Source organism: Nerophis ophidion, unplaced genomic scaffold (genome assembly GCF_033978795.1).
Source record: "Nerophis ophidion isolate RoL-2023_Sa unplaced genomic scaffold, RoL_Noph_v1.0 HiC_scaffold_45, whole genome shotgun sequence".
Taxonomy (NCBI): Eukaryota; Metazoa; Chordata; class Actinopteri; order Syngnathiformes; family Syngnathidae; genus Nerophis; species Nerophis ophidion.
Genome location: NW_026906967.1, coordinates 692,501 through 716,705, shown reverse-complemented (window position 1 = coordinate 716,705; position 24,205 = coordinate 692,501). Strand labels below are relative to the sequence as shown.

Genomic DNA, 24,205 nt, shown 5'->3' with positions numbered 1-24,205 from the left:
AAACAATATACAAAAAATTAAAAAAATACAAAAATAAATGAATTTGACCTTTAGTACTCACTTTGTTATTGTGAAAAAGTCAGGTGTAGTTTTTGAACTCCTTGTTGAGCAAACCATGTACCTTAGTTCAAAAAACACTTGACTTCATCTCAGTAAGAGGGTGAGTAAATGACAAAATTTCCATTTTGGAAATATTCCAAGCAAAAACTGAAATAATTTATAAAATTGTAACCGTGCTGTCTGGAACTGGTCTACATACAAAAAATAATCACAGTGAAAACCAGGGATACTTAACATTTTTACCTTGGGGCACGACCAACTTTTCCACTACACAAGGGTCTGGGACCAACTGAAATATAAACACTGAATTAGTCATCTTACACTAAAGTGTAAGACAACAGAGTACCATTGCTGCCCATATGGACGGACAACAGCTAAGAAACAGATATTTATTGGCGGCTTCCAAGGGGTACTCGCAGCCAAACAGTGGGCCCCAGCCCTATGATTAAGAAACACTGTTGTAAACAATAGAACAGCCTCCTGCGATAACAATATAACATTTGGTACATAAATGATCATTGAAATATTTTGAAATTGGTTACAAAAGCTACTAATATACCTGATTATGTAAGCAGTAACGTACTGCGTCATTACCGGTTGCATTATTTTTTTTATTTGGAAAAAACTTTGCACTGTGAAGGGATATTAGCCGCTAGCTTGTTAGTGATGTTGCATCAGTGCCAAATTTGCTTGGCACAGCATACCTCAATATGCATTATCACAGAATAACGTGGTACTAAAAGCTACATCATAGGGCCATTTTTTACAATATACACTGCGTAAACCTAGACCAAAATATTGAACATGTTTACCAAGGAAGCATCCTACCATAGAATGAACTTGACAGGTACAAGGGCCTACTTAAAACCGGCTCTGGCCCGACATTTGTTTACCAAAGCTTTCTTGAGCTTGGCCTCCTCAATATTGTCCCAATCAGGAAAGGTGCCGCATCTCAGGACATACGCTGCAAGGCAAGAACATAATAATCAGCCATTCGTAATTTTGTCCCACATCAGTTTCTACAGGTATCAAATATATGCAATGCAATAACAATAATAATGCAAATTCAAATGTAATGCTTTTTGGTACTTGAAAAAATGTAATGCCCATGTGCGACTGCATATAGTTTGTTTTTTTTATATAGTCAAAAGCTTACAATGATCTGTATACACACAGTTGCAAGCATTAGACAAGTTAATTAGTTGAAAGGTTTACATGAACTGTTACTATCTAGTGTATTAGAATTGGCTTACAAAGCTGTTTGATTGGAGAATGTATTTTTATTGATTTATTTTTGTGGAGTAGCATCTGATGTTTTGACTGTGTGCGTGGCCGTAGACAATCGCTAATCAAAAGGTTCTGACTATCAAAAATATTAAAGGAGAACTGCACTTAAACCCTCTAAACAAACATCCCCTTCTGCATCAGATGATCAATATAATATACCCATTAGCCATTTATTTAGTTGTGTCTGTTTGAAACATGCTGTAAGTATATATATATTCTCTGAAAATATGACTTATAATAGCCACAAACGGGAGGATACCATTTTTAATCAGGATACAATTTGTTTTAAAATAGTTAAAAGGTTTTATGGAATAATAAATGAACATCATACCAGGATTGCAAATTATGCATGTTTGGAAATGGATGATCTATTTAAACATTTTAGAAAAATACAGAACAATATTGGTAAAAATGCCAATAAGATGCATTTGAAAAAAAGCTATGGCGATTAAACATTTTGAACGTATTGTACTTTACACCTTCTCTGTTTAAAATGTTTACAGTAAATAGCAAGTATGTATCAAGTGTCCGGCAGCTGAAGGAACTTGTATTCATTTATTGTGGGAATGTCAGAAAATAAAAGAGTTGTGGTCTGCTGTGAAAATTGCCTCGCTAGCGTAGATCACTTGAGGCACTTGCGTCACAACAGTTGCTAATGTTAGGCAAGTTAGCTCATATGTGTTGAAGTGGAGATGATTGAAATAAACGACTCAGTGTATGAAAAAAGCTCAGCTTTTCCATTATCCTGACATGGTGTCACAGTTAAGGACTACACGCCTACAGTGACCAAAGAATGGAAAAGTTTATGCCCCCAGAGCAGTTTCATTTTGCTTTATTGAAGCAGTGCTTTTGTCGTGTTCCCACCTCACAATACCTCTTGTATGCAGTTTGACAGCCGCAGTTAAAAAAAGAAACACACAGGAAGACTAACAATTTCGATGACCGTAACCTTCTTAAGTTAATTTTCATTTACCGTTTGACATATTGACTGTCCGCCATGTCCTACAATCGTATTACATTTTTTAAATGCCTCTGGGCAATGTATTTAATGCTTTTTATTGCCGTTTAAAGCCTTCATTTACGCAAAATCATTAATACACACAACCACACTTCAAGTTGATGGACATAACACTATATTGCTCATCATAACGCTAGTTTTTAGTCAATCACAAATTGTAATGATGTAACATTGAGTTATACTTCCAGTCTGCTGTAATCGATAAGGGATCAACATTTCTCATATTGAACTTCTTTTTAATTATTGTTACCCAATTTTGGCCTGAAAACACCCTCAGTTTGGGAAAACTTACTTAGGATTCCTTCAACTTTTTTCCGGTCAAGGATGCGCTTTCGTGTTCCTGCAGGTTTGTTTTCAGGGCGACCAAAAGGGACACTCCTCTACTGTAAAAAAGAGGTCAAATAGTGCGTGGAATAAAGGCATACATTTGGGCTTTGAAGCATGTCTCATGGCAGCAAGGCGGAACGATGATATGAATACGCCGCTCTCAGGAAAGAGCTCTTGCTGGTCCGATTAATGAGGAGGGCCGTCGCTGTATTTGTCTCCAACGAGGTCGCAGAGAGTTTGAAGTACTCTGACCTGGCCCGGATCTGAAAGGGAAAAAATAGCACAAACAATACCAGAATGAGAAAATAATGTGTTTAAGGCCTAATCACAAGTTTAAGTAAACAAAACAATTACATCATGAATGAATTAGCATTAGGTACTTACCTATTTTCAAGAGGACTTCTTTGATTCGTTGCTTTTCTCGCCGGATTTTTTCCAACTCCTCCCTACATCCATCACATGGCGTCCATGATTTTTCTGCCTGTGGTTGATAACAGATAGTGTCCTCAACAGATGGGTTGAGTGCATCTCTCCTGTCTGGTGCCAGGAAAGCTGCCTTTTTATTCTCAGGTGGATTCACCCGGCTAGGTGGCAAGCTATTGTGCACGCCGGGTGAAGGACCAGAGGTGTTGTGGACATTTGGTGATGGACCAGCGGTGTTGAAGTCGTGTGGGGATAGGCGGGGTGTACAGCCTCCAGAGTGATCAACCTTTGGTGGTGAGGCCATTGGTTGATGGGCAGGATGCATAGTCTTCGTAGGGAAATGGACCTTTTATGTTGAGACCATATGGCAGGGGTGTCCAAACTTTTTCCACTGAGGGCCGCACACTGAAAAATCAAAGCAAGCGGGGGCCATTTTCATATTTTAAAAACCAATACAATAAATGTATAAAAAAATATACATTTAGGCCTCCACTCAGTTATGATCCCGGGTACCCCAAAGGGGTTTGGTCAAAAAATATATTAAAAATGTGTCATTATTCAGTATTATTATTGTTATTTTCATTATTCATGTTTTAAATCTCTAGATCAACATTAGGAAAAAAAAAATGGAAAAAACACAAAATATGCAATATTTTCATCCAATAACTTTTTGGGGTGGAATTTTTGAGATTATATAATAATTGGAGCCTTAATTTTGGATATTGAATCATTATTTTTTTTTGAGGAATGATACTTAAAAACAAATCACACTAAAATAATTGGGGATCCCAAAGTGTCCTACTCGTTAAATTGTTAAAAAATAAATAATACATTTTTTTTACTGTTTACTTTTAGCCCAATAATCTCGAGATCAACCTCAGATATATCCGTCAATTTTAGAACTTTTATTGTTGTTTAATTTTTTTGGTTTGTTTGTTTTAGGCCCTTCTTTAAAAAAAAAAAAAAAAACAGCTCAGTTTTTTATATGGCAAAACACAAAATATGCAACATTTTCCCCAAAAAATATCTTAAAGTGGAATATTTAACGTGACGTAATTGAAGTTTTGAATAGGTCAATAATTCAAAATGACATTGATTTTGATTCATTATTTTTTAAAGAAAGAAACAGCCTGCATGGCAGCTTTGTGTTATTAAAGCATTGCAACATTTTCTTGTTACATTTCACCTGTTTGCGCTTTTTATTTTTTTCAATTGTATTTTTAAAATGTGCCGTTAAAGAATGACCTGGGGGCCCCAAATGGCCCCCGGGCCGCACTTTGGACACCCCTGCCATATGGTGATAGGCTAGATATATGGCCTCCGTATGGAAATTGACCATTGATGTGGAGGTCATACAGTGATGGGATGGCTGTATTGCCGCTGTAGGGTGATGGACCAAAGGTTCCCTCTCTGGTAAACCTATCGTGAAATTTCATTGAACCATAGATTACAATTGTATAAATCCAATTTGTCCATATATGTATATACAACATCAAAAGAGATGAGAAATACTGAACTACAAAAAAATACTGAAATGACCTACAGTATATTTTAACCTGCAGCGGCCAAAGTCGACCTTAGTCTATGTGCAGTGAGGAGAACAAGTATCTAATAGACTGGCGGTTCTGTAAAATCTAAAACAAAACAAAAACAAAACAAAAAATTACACATTTTATTATTTTCAAGTAACTTGCATTTTTTTTTCTCCACGGAATTGATCACCTAGTAATCTCTACTTCTCTGAAGTATCAAATATAAACTTCATGCAATAAGATGCAAATTAATTACTTTTAAAAAATTCATACAATGTGATTTTACGGATTTTTGTTTTGGATTCTATCACTTACAATTGAAGTGTGCCTATAATGATATTATTAAAAATAATAATATAAGTAACAGACATCGAACTACAAAATCAGCAGTGTATAAATGATTGTTTCTCCTCATTCTATGATGGACAGTACCAATAATGAAAATAAATGTACCATGACCAAAATTGACTATATCTATAATCATTCTGTACAGTACTCCTTAACAAAAACATTTCACATCAAAGACAAAGGAACTGGACCAGTACTGAAGATGAAATCATCTTGACTGCAAGGAAATAGTCAACTCACTTAGTCAACAATAACAAATAACAGATTATGACAGATTTTTTTTAATAGTAAGTTATACATAACATTGACTATCACGAAAAAGTTATTACTTTATATATCTCAGGATTATTTAGGAAATGTACGATTAAGTATAAACTGTCAAACCAGTACTTATATTTGGTTTAAATATGTTTTTTTTTTAAACTATTGCTTATTGAGATTTCCGCCCTACCTCCTTTCTCCACAAAGGAAGCACAGGTATGTGAGCACCTTTTGACAAAAGAGGAGGAAAATTCACAAAAAAGAGGAACATTTCCATCCGCATGTAGAGCTCCGACAAAAGCCCCGAAAATATTTTTTAAGAATCAATACTACATAGCACTGGGCCAATAAAACAATAATTATACATCGCGATACACATAATCATATCAATATTAAATGCTTTCGATAAAATATTGGAGCCAGCATGATTGGCTGCATGAGGTCACTGGCGCTTTGGGAAGCCAGTAAACAGAAAACAGGAAGTGTCACTGAGCAATGGAAGTGACATGCTACAACAGACAATCAGTTAACAGTATTTACTGAGCAATGGAAGGGACATGCTACAACAGACAATCAGTTAACAGTATTTACTGAGCAATGGAAGGGACACGCCAACAGACAATCAGTTAACAGTATTTACTGAGCAATGGAAGTGACATGCTACAACAGACAATCAGTTAACAGTATTTACTGAGCAATGGAAGGGACACGCCAACAGCCAATCATGTAACAGTATCAACAACAAGTAAGCTAGCTCCATGATGATAATTATGCTAACTAGCAAGCCAAGCTTGTTTTGGTGTCCCTGTCCTGAAATTCAGTGCGGTGTTTAGGCAAGAGCAGCAGTAAGTACCAGCGGCCAAGGAGAGCCTTCCACAAATTTTGTTTGGATCCTATTTTTTGGATATTGTTTACTTAATTCATCCATGGAATTTTTGTTATTGTTGAACGCTCCGATCGGACAGGTTTTTACTGGACACATTTCCCATGAGTGTTGCTCTGAGAACCTACAAGTGTTTAGTTAATACTTGATTGCTGATAAGAAGTTAGCGCCGTTTTTTTGACACTCATCCTTGAACTCCCATCCTTACACTACTTTTATTTATATTTCTCATATTCTTATTTATATTTAATTGAAAAAACAAAACAAACGGAATTTATATTTTGACGTGAAACTGAATGTTTAAAAACTGTTAAGAAAGTATATATTGTGTAAATTTTTCTCAATAAAACTTGTTTATAAGATTTCAGTGTGTGTTCAAGTACTTCTTGAGCACATTCATCAATACTGTGATAACAATTGTAACCATGACATGAAATGTTCATTTTGTTACTCCCTAGTTTTGACACATGAGATTGTAGAGTGGATATTTACACTCTATGAACGTTTTGACCATAACTAAAAAGTAATAAAATGATGGCAACAAATTGTTTTCAGGGTCCACAAGTTCAGAACTTTTAATCCTGAAATCAGAGTGGATACAGATGTTGGGTTTTGGGCAACTTAATACATCAAATATTTGTATTTGTCATTAACATACTATTTACTGAAACAATGATTTGATGGCAAATAAAATAATGTTTAAATCAATGCTGTTTTTTTGGTTTCGAAATTCACTAAATTTGCTAAAGATTGAATGTTTTGAACTTGTAGACCCATAGGCATGAGGTAATAAATGTCAAGCTTACCCATGTTAGAAGTCCCCCGTCACTTGATAGATTCAGCGCTGTAATATTATCATGTTCAGACAGTGGGTTCTGATCTACTGTAATGGTGTCAGACCCTGATGTTGAGTGTGATGGCTCACTGGCTTCCAACATATTTCAAAATAACTCCTGTGGAGTTTGGCAGCCTTTTGGTGACTGAGTCTGATCTTTTCCTAAAACATGTTCAACAGTTGCCCTATAAAATTTACTATCTGACCACTTTGCTAAAACAGAATCTCCTGTTTTAAGATCTAAGATCTGCACAGGAGCTTCATCTCTTCGCAAAATGTCTGATCCTGTAAAGATTTTGCCGGTATAACCGTCCTCCCATCTGACGAATGCCAAACAATCTGAAAGAGAGAGTGCAAAAGAGAAAGTGTTTAAAATTGTTTGAGTATAAAAAATTGGACTGGTATTTGTCATCTCATTTGGACATCAATGTTATGATTATTCCCTCTCCCCATCCCTATTTGCATTTTAAAGGAGATGCAGTAGGAAGAGCATGCCCATCGCTGTCTTAGAGGTGTGTGGCCTCATTACAATTAGGGTACTGTTACCTAACTTCCTTGGAGCGACTTTGTCAAGGTGGTATTTTCAGCTGTTCTTTAAATACTACACAAATTAATAAAGTCATTTTTCCAGTTTGTTAGCTACATGTACTGCAATTTGGCTTAACCGTAGTCCGCTTTGCCACACATACATAGAAACTTACCAGATTGCTTAATTGGGGGAGGAGAATTATGCAGGTCCTTAATTTTCTTTGTGGGAACTCTTAACCACTTTCTTGTAGTCGTTTCCTTTTGGTCCATGCTGTAAATGAAAAAATTTATTTTGGATCACAAACTGAGGATGGGTTGATTGGCAACACTAAATCGACGCGTGTGTGAATGTTGTCTGTCGATCTAAGTTGACTTGTCCATGGTGTACCCCGCCTTTCGCCCGAGCGGAACTGGGATAGGACATAGCACCCCCACGACACGAAAGGGAAAAGCAGTAGCAAATATATGGATGGAACTATAATATAAATTATTTACATATATGGGGTCACTCCATATGGATGTTAACTTTTAGGGTGAATCATATTTAACTTCTGTTGAAAACAAGTAAACAAAATGATATTTTATGATCGTTCTGGCTATAGTAAAAAAAAAATCTTAAACCAGACAGTTTAATTCTTATTTTAATTCATATCTATTTTGAGGTGTGGTGGGTTTGATGGCACCTTTTCATAATGGGGTACATATTAGGAAAGTTATAGTATTTTTAACAAAAAGGTCATGAATATAATCTCGAGCCCCAATGACTTTGTATTGAAGAGGTTGACCATAATTAGTGCATTTTGACCAGGTTAAAACAATCATAATTTTTTAAACATGTATCACAGGAAAACTATTCTTATATCATGTTGCTAGTCTTAACAAGACCTGTCTGATAATACCATCCATTTTCTACCGCTTATTCCCTTCCGGGGTCGCGGGGGGCGCTGGCGCCTATCTCAGCTACAATCGGACGGAAGGCGGTGTACACCCTGGACAAGTCGCCACCTCATCGCAGATAGACAGACAACATTCACACTCACATTCACACACTAGGGCCAATTTAGTGTTGCCAATCAACCTATCCCCAGGTGCATGTCTTTGGAAGTGGGAGGAAGCCGGAGTACCCGGAGGGAACCCACGCATTCACGGGGAGAACATGCAAACTCCACACAGAAAGATCGCGAGCCTGGATTTGAAGCCAGGACTGCAGGAACTTCATATTGTGAGGCAGACGCACTAACCCCTCTTCCACCGTGAAGCCCAATAATACCGGATTCATTTAATGAATGTTTAACATTTTACACACATACCTACTTTATTTTCCTAAATATATGCAGTTTATACAATGGATAGCATGATACAAAACATACTGGGCCACTGCCAGCGAGTAAGCAAATATACTGCTGCTTTCAAAATGGCGGGGCAAATTAGTGAATCATTTAATACTTTTGGATGTAATCTCTTATTTATTGCAAATAGCCAGCCTTACCGATAAAATTCAACCCGGACCTCCTTTGTCGAGTGTCACTTTATCTACAACAGTATTATAAAAACATTTTTAAGTTAAGTCCTCCAAATGAATATGCACTGTGGAATCCAATTGTGAAGGTCATTATGTATGCTAACATTACTTGTTGGGCAGACGCCATTATCGTTACCGCAGCCTGCTAAAGGACCACTCCGTTGTCACAACAGTTAAATATTTTCATTTCACAACATCACATGGTTGACCAACTAAAAAGTATTAGCACACTTACCTCTCCAAGTCTCATGTCGCTTCCAAAAACTTTCCCGCTTCTTCTTCTCTTTCTTCTTCGCTTTCTTCTTCTTCCTCGTTTTAGTTGAAGGTAGGCGCACAGACAACGTTCAAATGTTACGCCACCTACTGTTTCCCCGCCTCTTCTTCTTCTTCTGACGTTAACTGACGGCAAACAACTCGTCATGTCCGCCGCCGTCTGATAGAAAGCGTAGATTTTCTAAATTGCCTTCCTGTGAAAGTTACTCATAGCCAAAAATGGCTATTTTCAGATGGTCATATAAGGAGAAAATCAACTTTATCTAAATTCTGAGATGTGCATCTCAACGACACTCTCGCGAGATTTGGCACGGCGCCCCATGAATCTGTCCAATCATATTTGCTCTACCTGAAAAACACGCATGCGCATTTAGTGGGCGGATGTGACTTGAAGAAACAATTCGGCACTGAAGGAATAACAACTGCAAGTAAGTAATACCATTTATTGTTTTTGTTTTGGTATTTAAATTACTTTAACATACACGAGTTAGTATTTATTAAACTACTGTAACGTCACTGATTTACGGAAATATAGCTATAAATGCCGCATTCAACCTTGCTAGAAGCTATGAAAGTTACCTCCAGCGAGGCATCTCAAGTGATAAACTACACTTCATACATCCCATAGTGAAATAGCAATGATAGAAGTAAATGTTCAAAGAACATTTGAAGATGAACAATATAAATTACTGAACATACACTGCTTCGACATAATATAGAGTTTTACATTTACAAGAAGTTCCACTGTATATTCCAGCAACCTTTGTCTGTATTTACATAGTATTGGAGTGTCGAAATGACAAAATGAAAACCTGGAAAACGATGGAGAAGAACTGGTAAAGAAGTCGACTCAAATAAATGATCAAGAAGGACTGTAAAGCTGGTAAGTAGACTGGCATAGTTGTGGTGCATTAAACTGGCAGCAGATATATGATATTTTATTTTTCTTGCTGCAGTCATCCCGTCCTGCAACCACCTATGTGAAGACTGATGAGCAATGGCTAAGTAAGTTACATGTATACGCGTTTTCTTTGTTTAAATGGATTAGTTCTGATTGAGATTTACGGACCAGATAGAAGGATAAAAAGCTGTCCACAGTTTGTCAGGAACAAGCATGGAAATATTGCTTTCTTTTACCCTGATTACAGTATGAAGAATGAAACTTGAAATATAAGTAATCTCAGCATGTGTAATTGATGTTTTTTGAATCTTTCACCTTCAAGTTAAGGCTGGTAGGTAACATCAGGTCATGATTAGGGATGTAACAATATCAACATTTCACGGTATGATATCCTCACAGTGTTAAAGCCACAATAAGATATTGTTACAAAAATGTCAAAGTCCAAAGACATGCACCTGGGGATAGGTTGATTGGCAACACTAAATGGTCCCTGGTGTGTGAATGTTGTCTGTCTATCTGTGTTGGCCCTGCGATGAGGTGGGGACTTGTCCTGGGTGTACACCGCCTTCCGCCCGATTGTAGCTGAGATAGGCACCAGCGCCCCCCGCGACTCCAAAGGGAATAAGCGGTAGAAAATGGATAGATGGATGGTGTTAAATGAAGTGGCAGGAATGTTTAGGATAAACACACTTACTATAATTGAACACAAACATAATGTTCATATGTTGTAATCATATTTATTATTATAAACAGGTATTTCAGGTGCAAAGGAATGGTGCGGACTTCCAGAATTTCAAGTAACACACAAAAACAAACAAAAAACAAAACTTTCAAATATGTGTCTTTAAACTGACATTAACAGTAAACTTGCAGTGTAACTAATGTAGAACAATAATGTTTCTTTAGCCAAGAAACTATACTGTGTTTGTCTGGTATGTTTTTTTTTTAATATAACTTGGTATTATTGTGGGTTTGATTACATTTTTAGCACATTCAACAATAATGCGATTATAATGCAAACAGTGATCATTTTGGTCACAGTAACGGTGATATGACATTTTGGTATTGTTACATCACTGCTGTTTAGTTTAGTGTTTTTTTACTTTTAACTTCCTAAGAAACTGTCATTTGTAATGGAAATGTTAGTATTAGTTTGTAAAATACTGATTCTTAAGAATTAACTACCGTAATAATTTGACTTTTAATCATGTAAATACCTCACAAATGGATATTTTCCCTTGCTGACGTCTTGGTTTCACATCAATGATATTTTCCAAATAATGGTTCTAACATATAACTCATTCTAATATATTACTCCTATTCCCTAACTTATTGTAGACATTGTGGTGTGAAGTGTCGGCAAATGTCTTATTTTGTGCATGTCCACATTTCCTTTGGTGAGCTGCAACAGCTCTGGGTCGACTTGGAAATGGTCTGGATGAACGTGGCAAGCTTTACCTTGCATTATGCAGACTTTATTTAAGGTTAAACAAGCACGACAGTTATAGGCACAGAAATATTTCACAGCAACAATTCCTCGGATCACCGAAGCACAAACGTTCCCGTCACTCCTGCACACTTCCACTTTTTCGCCCCTATATAATGTCCCCTCTTTGAACTTTGTTGTCCCACACTACGCGGGTTATCATGGGAGATCGAGTTTACTTCTCAGATGAGCCCACTTAATATTGTCAGAAAAAAACACACCCACTGGAGTTCTCGTTTGATAGCGTCACACATCACGGCATTATTGTGAGAATTTTGAAACCAAAATAACGGAATATTTACAATAATGTTGCATCCCTCGTCAAGATCCTTTCTCATAGGTTTGGTTTGATGCTGTGTGTTTACTAATGATTGGCATTAGCATCCACAACTTTGTTTTAATAGTGTGTGTTGTATTGTGATGAGTTACATTTAATACTGTGGATGATGTGTTCCCACAAACACAGAAGATACGTAAACATGAACTACAATGCGATCAAGATGTGGGGAAAAAAGTAAATGCATTCCATTAGCTGGATTTGTATAATGTGTTCAATTTATGTCAACTTGCTTCTTGTTTTGCATGTTTCTGTCTTTTAAAAAAATATATATCTTAGTCTTTTGATTTTTTTGGTTCCTCAGGGGGTAGCAGCAGAATAACACTGAAGGAGGCGGTGCCTCCTGAAGGAGCCCAAAACACTGCTCTTCAAATGGAACACATCCAACCTTCAGGTGTCCATGCAGGGTGTACCACTCTGGAACATCAAGCCTCTCCCCACCTGCCAGGTACACCCACCGTCTTCTGTGTCTGACTATTGTTTTGTTGTGAATTTTGTCACGAAGCAAATCCTGCTAAAATATGACAAACTTTTGAGTGTAAGAATGTGAGCGATATGCTGAGATGTTGTACGTTTTGCCTTTTGACAAAATGTTATAAAAAACCTTTAATGATTTGTATTCTATTTTAATTTCAGCACATGAAAATATTTCTACTTCTGACTATCAAAGACAATGGAAAACCATTTTCCAGAACAGCCCTCACAGATCCTCCTGCTGGCCTAACAACTGAATGACATGTCGATGCTGAGTATGATTCATCTCAATCATTTGAGGAAGCTCTCCCTGTTATAGGGGATTGGATGTACAATGACGGACATACGTTTAATGAAGGATTTGAAGATAGTTTGAGTGAGCAGTGTGCAGAAGAGTCAAATTTCAAGGACACAACAGACAAACCAATACATGACAATGCATCAGAAACCATGGCAGAGTGCCTTCTGATCATCATGGGTTATGTAAACTGTCATAAAGTCACTGATAAGGCCCTAAGCCATATGCTCAAAATGTTCAAGTTGCTTTATCCCGATAGTCTGAACACAGACTGCTTAAACAGTGTGCAGAAGTTCCAAAACTTTTTTTTATCCCACTCTGCATCATCGCTTATTATATTACATAAATCCTCCAGTAATTGTTTTGGGCCAATAGAAAGTAAACAAATAAAATGCCTGTTTTGTGGGACTAGTGTGTCAGAAGAAAGATTCTCATCCTTTTTTTTAAAGTATGTACAGATTGATTTCTTGTTTACCACAGCACATTCATGTGCCAAATGGGCCCTCGTTCGTGAATTTAAACATGCAGGTTTTTCTTTGCTGCAAGATAGTGTAACATATGAGACATGCAGTCATGTTATTCCCCTATTGGAAACTTCTGCCAGTACAGTAGTATTCTTGGATGACATATTGGGTAAAGTTGTTTTCCTTGACTTCACATCTATGCCTGGCATAGTGATTGCAGTTCATTTCCCCAACACACTTGAAAAGTTTTAGATAATTAAGAACTGAACTGGCCTAAGAAGCCACAAATCAATTTTTTGATCATTGTTATAAATGCTCTGAAAATACACACTGATGTGATGTTGCCGTGGATGCTGTAAAAGTCTGTAAATATGTACACTATATGGAGTATCATTGTTGATTATGTTTTTGCATTGTGTGTAATATTTCAGTGGCCAATTTATTAAATTTACTTGTTTAATAAAACCACTGTCTTTTTTAATGAATACATAGGCCCACTATGCTACTGTGTTTTAATATTAGTCCTTATAATGGTGGTTGGAGAGCCAAATATCTTCTGAAGTGGTACCTTGTTAAAAGAGTTTGAGAACCACTGCTCTAGAAAGTTCACAACTGTTAAAAGCTCTTAAAAAGTGTCTTGTGATCATATCCGTATTGTTTGGGTTCAGTTTTAAATCTCACAATTGTAGTCACTGAGTTACTGTACATTGCGTGTGGAGAAGAAATCAACAAATTAAGTAGAAAATTATTTAAATAAACCATTTAGATTACAGACCATATGTCCATATTGTCTGAATTAATTATTTCCTCCAAATGTTGGCGTGAGATAAACTGGAATATGATTGAGGTATAATTAAACTGTCAGTTAAAATGCATTTTTGAAATTATTTTTTCCAAGCCAGAAAACGGGTATATAACAACTCAAATAGTGAGCAGTGAGAGACAAAACCAAGTATATCTCTCACTCAGACATCATTGAGACATATTGAAACCAATACTCATTGATTGTCTTTTTGCCGAAATCGAAAAGAGACATCTGAGAACTCAAACAGTGAGTAGTGAGAAACAAAACCATGTGCATCTCTCACTGAGTCATTATTGAGACATATTGGAGACCAGCTCGTTCATCTCTCATTTTGGTCTTTGTTGAAATCGGAAAAAGAGATAACTGTTAGACAACTTTGAGATCTCGCATAGTGCTCACTGCGAGCCTTATTTCTCAGGAGCTACATTTGAGAAGAATGAGAAATCTACTTTGGTCTCGATTAGTGCTCTTTTATGTCTAGGAGATATATATAAGACATATGAGATCTCATCTTCAATTTTGCTTTGCTATGGGATGGCACAACAGATCCACACATATTTGTCAAAGCACAAGCAACTGTTGCAATTTTCTCAATCTGTATCGTGTACTGACTACTGGTGTACATATTTAAACGGTCCTCAAATGGATTTGAATCAGAATATTAGACATAACCTGCTTTTTCTGGGCCTGTAAAAAAATAATGCCGTAGAATTAGTTTGAATATGAGAAAAATAAAATTGCCTCAAACGTTTGCTTACCTGTAACAAAATTATTTGAACATATTTTCGATGACTGGGAATGCTCGTCTTTCCTATTTATGCTGGCTATTTTCTGGGTTAGTTCGCCTTCGTGGCGATGAATTTTAGGAATACTAAAGAATCCACGTTTGACTGAACTTTGGCGGCGTTTAGTGCACCCATTAACCCAACACGAAACTACCATATTGTGTGCTTTTGGCTACCTGCGTGACGATTGTTTGCCTTTCAAAATGTCACACGACCCTTCGTGACCCGGATGAATGACGTCACATGAAAAGCATGTATTGCTGTCCTGCTGAAGACTTAATTAAAGCCAACTTATTCATGCAGCTCGGCATAGTTCTTCCTACGGGTAACCACAAAGAACAACCAATGGCAACACAAATGGGTTACATTGTTATCACCAGGAAAGATGAGATCACCTACCTAGGTTCCATTCTAGAGGCTAATCATTCCTGTGATAAAATGGCAACCAAGGTCATCAAAAAGGTCAACCAAAGAACGAGATTCCTCTACAGAATCTCCTCTCTGGTCAACAAAAGCACCTTGAAGATTCTAGCGGGAACTCTCATTCAAGCCTTTTTCGATTACGCTTGCACCTCCTGGTACTCCAGCACCTCCAAAACTCTCAAATCTAGACTCCGAATATCCCAGAACAAGCTAGTTCGGTTACTTTTAAACCTCCACCCAAGATCACACCTCACTCCAACCCACTTCTCCAAAGTGGGCTGGCTCAGGGTGGAGGACAGAGTAAAACAACTTGCACTGAGCCTAGTCTATAAAATCCGCTACACCTCCTTGATACCGAAGTACATGTCAAACTACTTCCTTAACGTAAATGACCGCCACAATGACAACACCAGGGGGAGCTCCACAAACCACGTTAAACCCAGATTCCGATCTAACAAAGGTCTTAACTCGTTCTCTTTCTATGCCACATCAATGTGGAATGCACTCCCAACAGGGGTAAAAGTAAGTGCATCTCTATATTCCTTCAAAACCGCTCTAAAACAACACCTCCAGGCAACTTCAACCCTTTACTAATACCCTCCTCCATTCACATCTCATCTCCCCGGATTATAAATGACCTAATGTAAATAATCAAATGTACTTCTAATGTATATACTTGTTCTTATGCTATCTGAACTCACTAAGTTCTCTGCTGGCTGTACATATCCTACTGTAAGACCTACACTGTTTCAATGTCCACATTTCTCTGTTGATGCAATTGTTGATGACTGAAGTACTGATATCAACCAAAGCTCCTCATCCCACCCCCAGATTGTAAATAATGTAAATAATTAATTGTATATACTATGAGTATTAACCTGTGTGATGACTGTATTATGTTGATAGTATATATTTGTACCATGAATTGATTAACATGGACCCCGACTTAAACAAGTTGAAAACTTATTGAGGTGTTACCATTTAGTGGTCAATTGTACGGAATATGTACTGTACTGTGCAATCTATTAATAAAAGTATCAATCAACCAATCAATCAAAAATTATATTTCAAATATATAAACCGTATTTTACTTTAAATCATGTATGCATGAAAATAATTAACTAGTACTGTTTTTAATGCACTTATTGTGTTGTCTGTCTAATTGTAATAAATGCAGACGAGGCGTGTTCAACGTTGACTCACACAGCGTGCTCATAACCACATTCTAGTTGTCCGCATGGCGACATACGACACCACTTCACGGGGCTACCGCGCATGCTCGTCACCACTGTTGCATGCTGGGTAGTGTAGTTCTTATACTCCCTAGCCCAAAACATCACAACTATGACTCAGGCCCCGCCCCTACGGATGCATGCTTGGAAGACATGCGCTTTTGCGGCAAAGTCCTCCTTTTCTCCACACACGCTTCTAAGCCTCGGCACATCTCCTCACATCGCTACTAACTACACTTTATTCATCCTCCGTGTCAGGATAAACTCCACTCCTCTCAGCCAAATTTGGAGATTATTAGGCCTGCTTAGCTTGATAGTTGTTTGAGCGCGCCAATTAGCTTAGCATGCTAGTTAACTTAGCTTGTTAGCCGCTAACAAAGAGACGCGGATTTGATCAACACATCGCTTAGTTAAGATCAAGTGTGAGTGTAAAGTGTTGTGATTGTGTGAAAATGTGCGAAAGAACGATAGAAAAGTATGAGGAGGAACTTTGTTGTGTGAAAATGTGCGAAAGAACGATAGCAGAGTACAAAGAGGAACTTTCTCGAACAAAAGAAGAGAACGAGAGACTACGTCAACTATTGGAGGCTGTTTTCAAGAAAGCTCAAGTTGTGTTACACAGAACAGGTTTGTTGACTTCTTACTCTCACATTTTTACTAACTTTATATTTCATCATGAACATGACGTGTTTGCAGCAGTCATTTCCATTAGATCAGGGGTGTCCAAACTTTTTCCACAGAGGGCCGAACACGGAAAAATGTTAGCATGCAGGGGCCATTTTGATATTTTTCATTTTCCAACCATAACAACATATATGGATTTTTTTTTTTTAATCCTTAGGGCTCCTGGGGAGCATAGAGGGTCTCAGTCACTAAAATGTTAAAAAAAGGTCAAATTATTATTGTATTTATTTTATTTAAGGCTTACAGTAAATCTCTATATCAACTTGAAGTTGATATAAAGTAAAACAAATAAGGTTTTGTGCCTTTTCCGTCAAACATAACTTTGTTTTTTATAGTAAAACTGAAATATGCAGTATTTAGATAGATGGATATGACTTTATTGATTCCTTCAGGAGAGTTTCTTTATTTAGCAATTAAAGCCCTCAAAGATCAATAATGCAGGACATCATTGATCTTAATTATTTAATATTTTTGAGTAATCACAGTGAAAAGTCAAATAAAATCCTACTAAATATATTTGAGATCCGAAAGGTTCCCCACTCATAAAGTGATGCATTTTTATTAGATTTTTTTTTTACTTTTAACACTTAAATTTCAAGATAAACTTCCGATATATATGTCAATTTTAAGTTTGAACTATTATTTTGTTTATTTTATGCTCTTTTTTCCAAATTTTGATGTTTTTATATGACAACTACACAACATATGCAATATTTTTTTCTATACAAAACATTTTAAAGTGATAACTTTTAAGTAATAATTCATTATAACATTGTTTTTTTTTGTCATTTGTTTTGAGCAATGGAAAAAAAAATGAAGAATTGCAATACTATCAATTTTGCAATCTTTGCAGAATGGGTGGCGGGCCGGTAAACGATTAGCTGCGGGCCGCAAATGGCCCCCGGGCCGCACTTTGGACACCCCTGCATTAGATAATGTCCAAATAGAGGTGGTTTGGCACACTTATAATTAAAAAAACAAAACTAATGTTGTTTTTCATCAGATATGTAGTAGTATTGTATATGTGGACGGGGGCCCTGCTTTGGAAATAATGTGTACCCCTTTCAGAGATCACATTTAGTTCCACTTCAAACATTCACATGATGGACATTAAGATGAGATGGTATAACGTGAACATTTGTGGAACCTTTTTACTCGAAGGGGGATCTCGTTGGAAGCGCGATGTATGAGCAGACGCTGTTTGGGTATAACAAAATGGTGTCTGCCGATGTAGTTTACAACGTCACTACGTCAGTAGTTGTCAAACTTTTTCACCAAGTACCACCTCAGAAAATACTTGGATTTCCAAGTACCACCATCATGAACAGCATTAAAATACAGTAGCATAGTAGGCCTTAATTATTCATTAAAAACAAGGAAGACACATTATTTAAAGAGTATATTAAATCATTTTAAATACTGTTGCATTACACACAGTTTGAACAATAACACTGCGTTTGCAAGTAGGAAAATAAAAGACTGTACTTAAATAATACGCAGTGCACACCAGATAGATTCTGGTGCGCATCAGATAGTTTCTAGGATGCAGTTTCCTCAGTTGACCTCTGATCTGGTCCACAGAGATGACTATACATGGGTTTCCGATGACGTCACACCCGTCCCACAATTCCCTTGTCCGCCATCTTGTATGTCAAAACAAACACTCGTAACCAAGGACGCCTCCGTTGTTATTTTTGTGAGAATGGGTCACACATGTGTCGTTTGGGGCTGTGTAAACCGCGCCAATTCAGGACAAAGAACAACAAAGTACTACGATATCCCTAAGGTTATAGTAAAACAGGGAAAAGAAAGCGAGCGACAGTCGACAGAAAGGAACAACCTGTGGCTAGCTAGAATCAATCGAGTGGGATTTACCCCTGATCCAGCAAAACGACATTATAAAGTTTGCTCTGATCATTTTGTAAGAGGTACTTTGAATTATGTTGCTCTCTGTATCGATGATAAAATGTGTTATGGTTAGAATGGATATTAAAACATAGGAGGAACTACTGTGCCTGTGCTTGTACTTAATAACGCTCGACGTCTGACGTTGTTGTTGCACAAATATAACCTTCTATATATAATATAGGCAATCGCTGCTTATTTATGGACGATTTTATTAAAATTTGAATGAATTAAATCAAGTAACCCTAAACTATGCAGTTGCATAGTTAGAATCATATAGTTCTGAAAATACTTTTGGGTACTATTTATCAAGTGCTTCTGGACGATAGTCTTCAGCATATCCTGGAATCAGAGAAATTAAGACAGGCTTAATTTTTCGTTTGGATTTTAATTCTCTGTACAAGTCTGACAGTTCATCTTGTGTCCCCTTCTGTACCTCCGGTAGTTTCCTCTGTTTTAATGGTGCCGGTGTATCACCAGATACGATTGCCTTGTCTAGCTTTTCTCTTGTGATGTGAAGTTAATGTCCTGTATGGTCTTGTACCCAACTTTCTTGACTGCAGATGGAAGTAGCCAGTTAGATTTTTCCTGTGTGACTGTCGTGTTGTCCCGCATCTTGACGCTCGTTTCAATGGCAAACAACAATGCAGAAACATGTGAACATATTTCGCCAATGCCTGCCATATATGTACAGTGTCCTGATAAAACACGACCCGTCTTCTCTGATATGACCCATGGCACCAAACACATATCAGTTGATCTCTGAGAGTGACGAACACCAGCGATGAGCACACATTTATCTTCCATTGTAGCCAGTTTCATTTCCTGTACCCATCCACACACAAAGTAATTGTACGCTTCGAGCGACTTGTAGCCCTTGAGCTCATCCAGAGTGTAGGCACTAACATTGTTCACCAAATAGTTGACGATGTCGGCGTAACTTATATCCGGATAACATTTCAAGTCCGTAGTCCATTCGTGCTTTCCCACCTCATACGGATCTTTATCGCCAATATCCTTCCATTTCTGTAAATACCTGGCTTTGCATCTAGCGTCTGTCTGTGGGGAACTTTTACCACTTCTTTCAAATTTCCTGAAGTGGACGTCATTGTTGCTGCAAAAGTGTGGAAATATATTTAGAAAACTGCCGCAGACGAGTAAACAAAGTTTTGACACACAAGATGGCGGCTGACTCGAAGGATTATGGGTAATCGCCGCTAGCGGAAACCCATCTATTGTCTGGTAGAGGTGGAAGAGTAAGGGGTTGCAACCATGGCTGGGGGGAGAAGAAGAGGGGGTGGCTGTGATGAGGAGTGGGGGTTGGGGAGGACATGTGCTGGTTGAACCAGTTGAAGAAGTTATTCATCTCAAATGTCCCCCCTACTGCTCTGGTCTTTGTCTTGTGGCCTGTGAGGGTTTTCACACCTTACTAGACCTCCCCCATGTTGTTCTGCTCCACCTTCTTCCTGTAGCTGTCCTTAGTCTTTATTTGAAGGGACAATGCACAGAAACATTAAGCTCAAAGACAGATATGTTCTGTTCCAGATTATAGCTATATAGCTAATTTCCATCTGCAGTCCCTGGCTACCTGTCCTTAGCCTTCCTCACATGTCCTTTCTTCTCCCGCTGTGCTGCTCTCATTGCCTCCCTGTCTCCACTCCTGAAGGCAGCTTTCTTCTTGTTGAGGACAGCTTGAACCTCCTGTGTTACCCAGGGTGTGTTATTAGGGTAGCACCGAACAGTCTTGGCAGGGCAGGTCACGTCTAGGCAGAAGTTGAGGTGATCCGTAAGACAGTGAGTCAGACCATCAATGTCCTCACCATGTGGAAACTGTGTTCCATTTGTCTGTCACAGAATGACATCACACTAAGATGTTCAGTGACAGTTTTCCAGTGTTTATCAGTGATTTTTCTTCAGTTATTTACAATTTTTGTACAGTATCAATCAATTTTTATTTATACAGCCCTAACTCACAAGTGTCTCAAAGGGCTGAAAAAAGGCAGTAAAAACCTTTTAAACAAAGTGTTTGCTAGTGAAATTTTCTGAAATATGTAGGTATATTTTTGCTATCGTTTACATTTTCAGAATGTATAATGTTGTGTTTTAGAGTAATGCTTTGATATTTTTGTCAGGTTCAAACACCGATGGCATCTCTTAGAAAAGACAAGAAGCAAATAAATCAAACAGAGACTGGTTTCTATTTACCTCATGAGGAGAAACGTCTGGGCTGCAACTTTGTACAGTTTCCCACCACGCTCTGACGAGGGAGTTCCACGCGTCCTCTTTATTTGGGCCTTTTCTGATTACATAGCTGCAGCTGTTTCTAAAGGGAGGGAGGCCGTACACAGCTTTTGCACTCAGTCATAAACAGTTCAAAGAAAAGGTGCCTGGAGTTGCACCAGGTCTGCTCCCTCTCCGCTTCGTGAATCTCGGGTCAGGACAAGGTCTTCCTGTGGCTGTCAATAGATCAAAGAAACCGACACCTCCATGTTGCATCCCATCGCACACAGTGGAGTTTTACAAGCCTTTTGTTTGATAAGATGAAAGAAAGCTTTTGTCTTCTAGCAGGGGACCTGAACTCAATGGAACACAAAGTTGTGTTATAACTTATGTACAATTATTCTGACAATTTTGTTATTATTGTTAATATCTGGAATCAATTTTTGGCAGCAGCAAAGTGGCAATTTGGGTAGTTTTTAGCTCTAAAAAGTACAGTAGGTACTTGATTTACATATATGTGTAATGCCCATAAGGGTATTCCCGTAGAATATGCAGAGATAAGATATGTCAATATGAAAATGTTACTTAAAATAAATTTTTGTCAACAACAAAGTGTCCATTTGGGTAGATATTTGCTCTAACAGGGAATTTAAACAAGTAAACAGTACAGTAGGTACTTGATTTTGATATATGGAATGGTCATAAGGGTATTATAGTAAAATACGCATCCGTAAATATGCGATGTGTAAATATCAAAATATTACGTCAAATCACTTTTTGTCAGGCAATATTACATTTAATGACAATTTTACATAAATGAATACATCCAATCCTGTTGTACATATTTGTCATGTGCAGGAAGAAATAACAGTTACAGCTGTGTGTATCTTCCAAACGAGAAAGAGGTTTTATCACATCAACATGGGACTAACAACACTCCTTTAAATCTCATCAATACCACAGAAGAGACAAACTGTCCTTTTCCGGGCACGATAAAGTCTTAAATAATGTCAAACACGTAGCGACACAATAACCAGGAAGATAAAGTGTTTATCTTACACTTAGTAATCCGCTGTGGACAGACCAAGCCAAAACTGCAGCTTCAGCGAAGGAAATACGTTTTCGGCAGGCATTCACATTTTGCCACAACACCCCCAAAGGGACGTGGGGGAAAGTCCTAGTTGGAAATACAGCCGGATTAACTCCTGAACTAGAAAGTCAAGGGCGGTCACGGCATGTTCTTGTTGTCGATGTTGGTCAATTTTTTAGGGCATTACGGCAAGTCACAAGGGCAGTCGCAGCTTTTGTCACGGTTGCCTTGGTTGTATTCGAGCCCCGCTAACCGAATTAATTTTTAATCAATGTTATTAATTTGTGTGTTACTTCAAATAACTGACATGCAGTTAAGATACGTTTCATATGAGAGCAGTCTTCACCGGACCGAACAGCAGGACTGGTGTAACAATGACATTATTACATGTCACTCTTTATAACTCCTTGTGCAGATCTGATTGTTGATTATTTAAATGTTGACCTCAGTTTGAAGCAAAGGTGCTAACATTCATCGCCACATTTGGCCAGGCGTGTTTTAAAGGGGAACATTATCCCAATTTCAGAAGGGTTAAAACCAATAAAAATCAGTTTCCACTAGCTTATTTTATTTTTCGAAGTTTTACAAAAAAATTTACCCATCACGCAATATCCCAAAAAACGACTTCAAAGTGCCTGATTTTAACCGTCGTTATAGCCACCCGTCTATTGTCCTGTGACGTCACTTCGTGAAGCCAACAAAAACAAATATGGCGGATAGCACAGAAAAGTATAGTGTAGTAGCTCTGATTCAGACTCTGATTTCAGCGCCGTAAGTGATTCATGTATTGAAACGGATGGTTGGAGTGTGGAGGCAGATAGCAAAAGAGAAATTGAAGAAGAAACTGAAGCTATTTAATCATATCACGACAGACAGCGGCAACGAGGACGAATTCGGCGATCGCCACCTAACCAACGATTGCATCTTTTGACCACTGGTGCAACTTAAATCCGTCGATTGGTAAGTGTTTGTTTGGCATTAAATGTGGGTGGAGGGAAGGGCTGGATGAAAATATCGCTACAAATGAGGCATAATGATGCAATATGTACATACAGCTAGCCTAAATAGCATGTTAGCATCGATTAGCTTGCAGTCATGCTGTGACCAAATATGTCTGATTAGCACATAAGTCAATAACATCAACAAAACTCACCGTTGTGATTTCTCTGTTATGGTTTACTAAAGACGTGTCGGACGGACACCAGATGGCATTAATGTCCAAAGATTTATTCTTATACAAAGTAAAAAAAAAAATATATATATATATATATAATACAAAATATAATAATAATAATAATAACAATACTAATAAACTAGAGAATGATGTGTGTGTCAAAAAACCCAAGAGTGTGTTGTAAGACTATGTGTATAGATTAACTGGAGTGTCTTACCAAAGTGTTGGAGGTGCGTGTTGAGAGACGCGATGCAGTCCAATAAGGGCAAGACAGGCAGGGTAGTCCGTGGAAGGAAGCGAGGAGTCGAGGGACGAAGGAAGCAATCTGAGGACGAAGAAGATCCGGAGAAGAGTGAGACGCACAGCTCACTTTGCAGGTGACGGAGAGTTTGTATTTCAACAGATAACTAAGTTCCCGCTAGGATCCCTGGGTCCACTGGTCTTTTAAGCAGCTCACGTCATCACTCACAGGTGTGGACTGCGGCCAGCTGCGGCGGAGAGTGGGCGCGGTCCGCTTGATGAGCGTGTCCGGCTGCGCTGTCAGCGGGCCCTCTGGGTGGAACCGCAGCGGAGGAAGATGCAAACCGCATGTGACACAACATTCTCTGACTTTATTGTTGGAAATGCATC

At 38.0% G+C, this 24,205-nt stretch overlaps 2 protein-coding genes and 1 long non-coding RNA gene across 3 annotated transcripts in view; 2 read left to right on the top strand and 1 right to left on the bottom strand.

Annotated features, from left to right (window-relative positions):
• The window catches only part of LOC133546834 (gastrula zinc finger protein XlCGF57.1-like), a 166,566-nt gene that overhangs the window by 27,641 nt on the left and 114,720 nt on the right, over window positions 1-24,205 (bottom strand). The window lies entirely within an intron of this gene.
• On the top strand, window positions 9,680-13,654 carry LOC133546825 (uncharacterized). The gene is made up of 5 exons (XR_009805274.1): window positions 9,680-9,725; window positions 10,079-10,180; window positions 10,254-10,302; window positions 12,326-12,469; window positions 12,658-13,654. It is a non-coding gene; the product is annotated as an uncharacterized LOC133546825 (long non-coding RNA).
• Window positions 16,673-24,205, top strand: part of LOC133546850 (zinc finger protein 544-like) — a 13,592-nt gene continuing 6,059 nt past the window's right edge. The window contains exon 1 of the mRNA XM_061892688.1: window positions 16,673-17,129. Within this exon, the coding sequence (XP_061748672.1) occupies window positions 16,955-17,129 (175 nt within the window). The 5' untranslated portion in view covers window positions 16,673-16,954. The remainder of the gene's footprint in view (window positions 17,130-24,205) is intronic.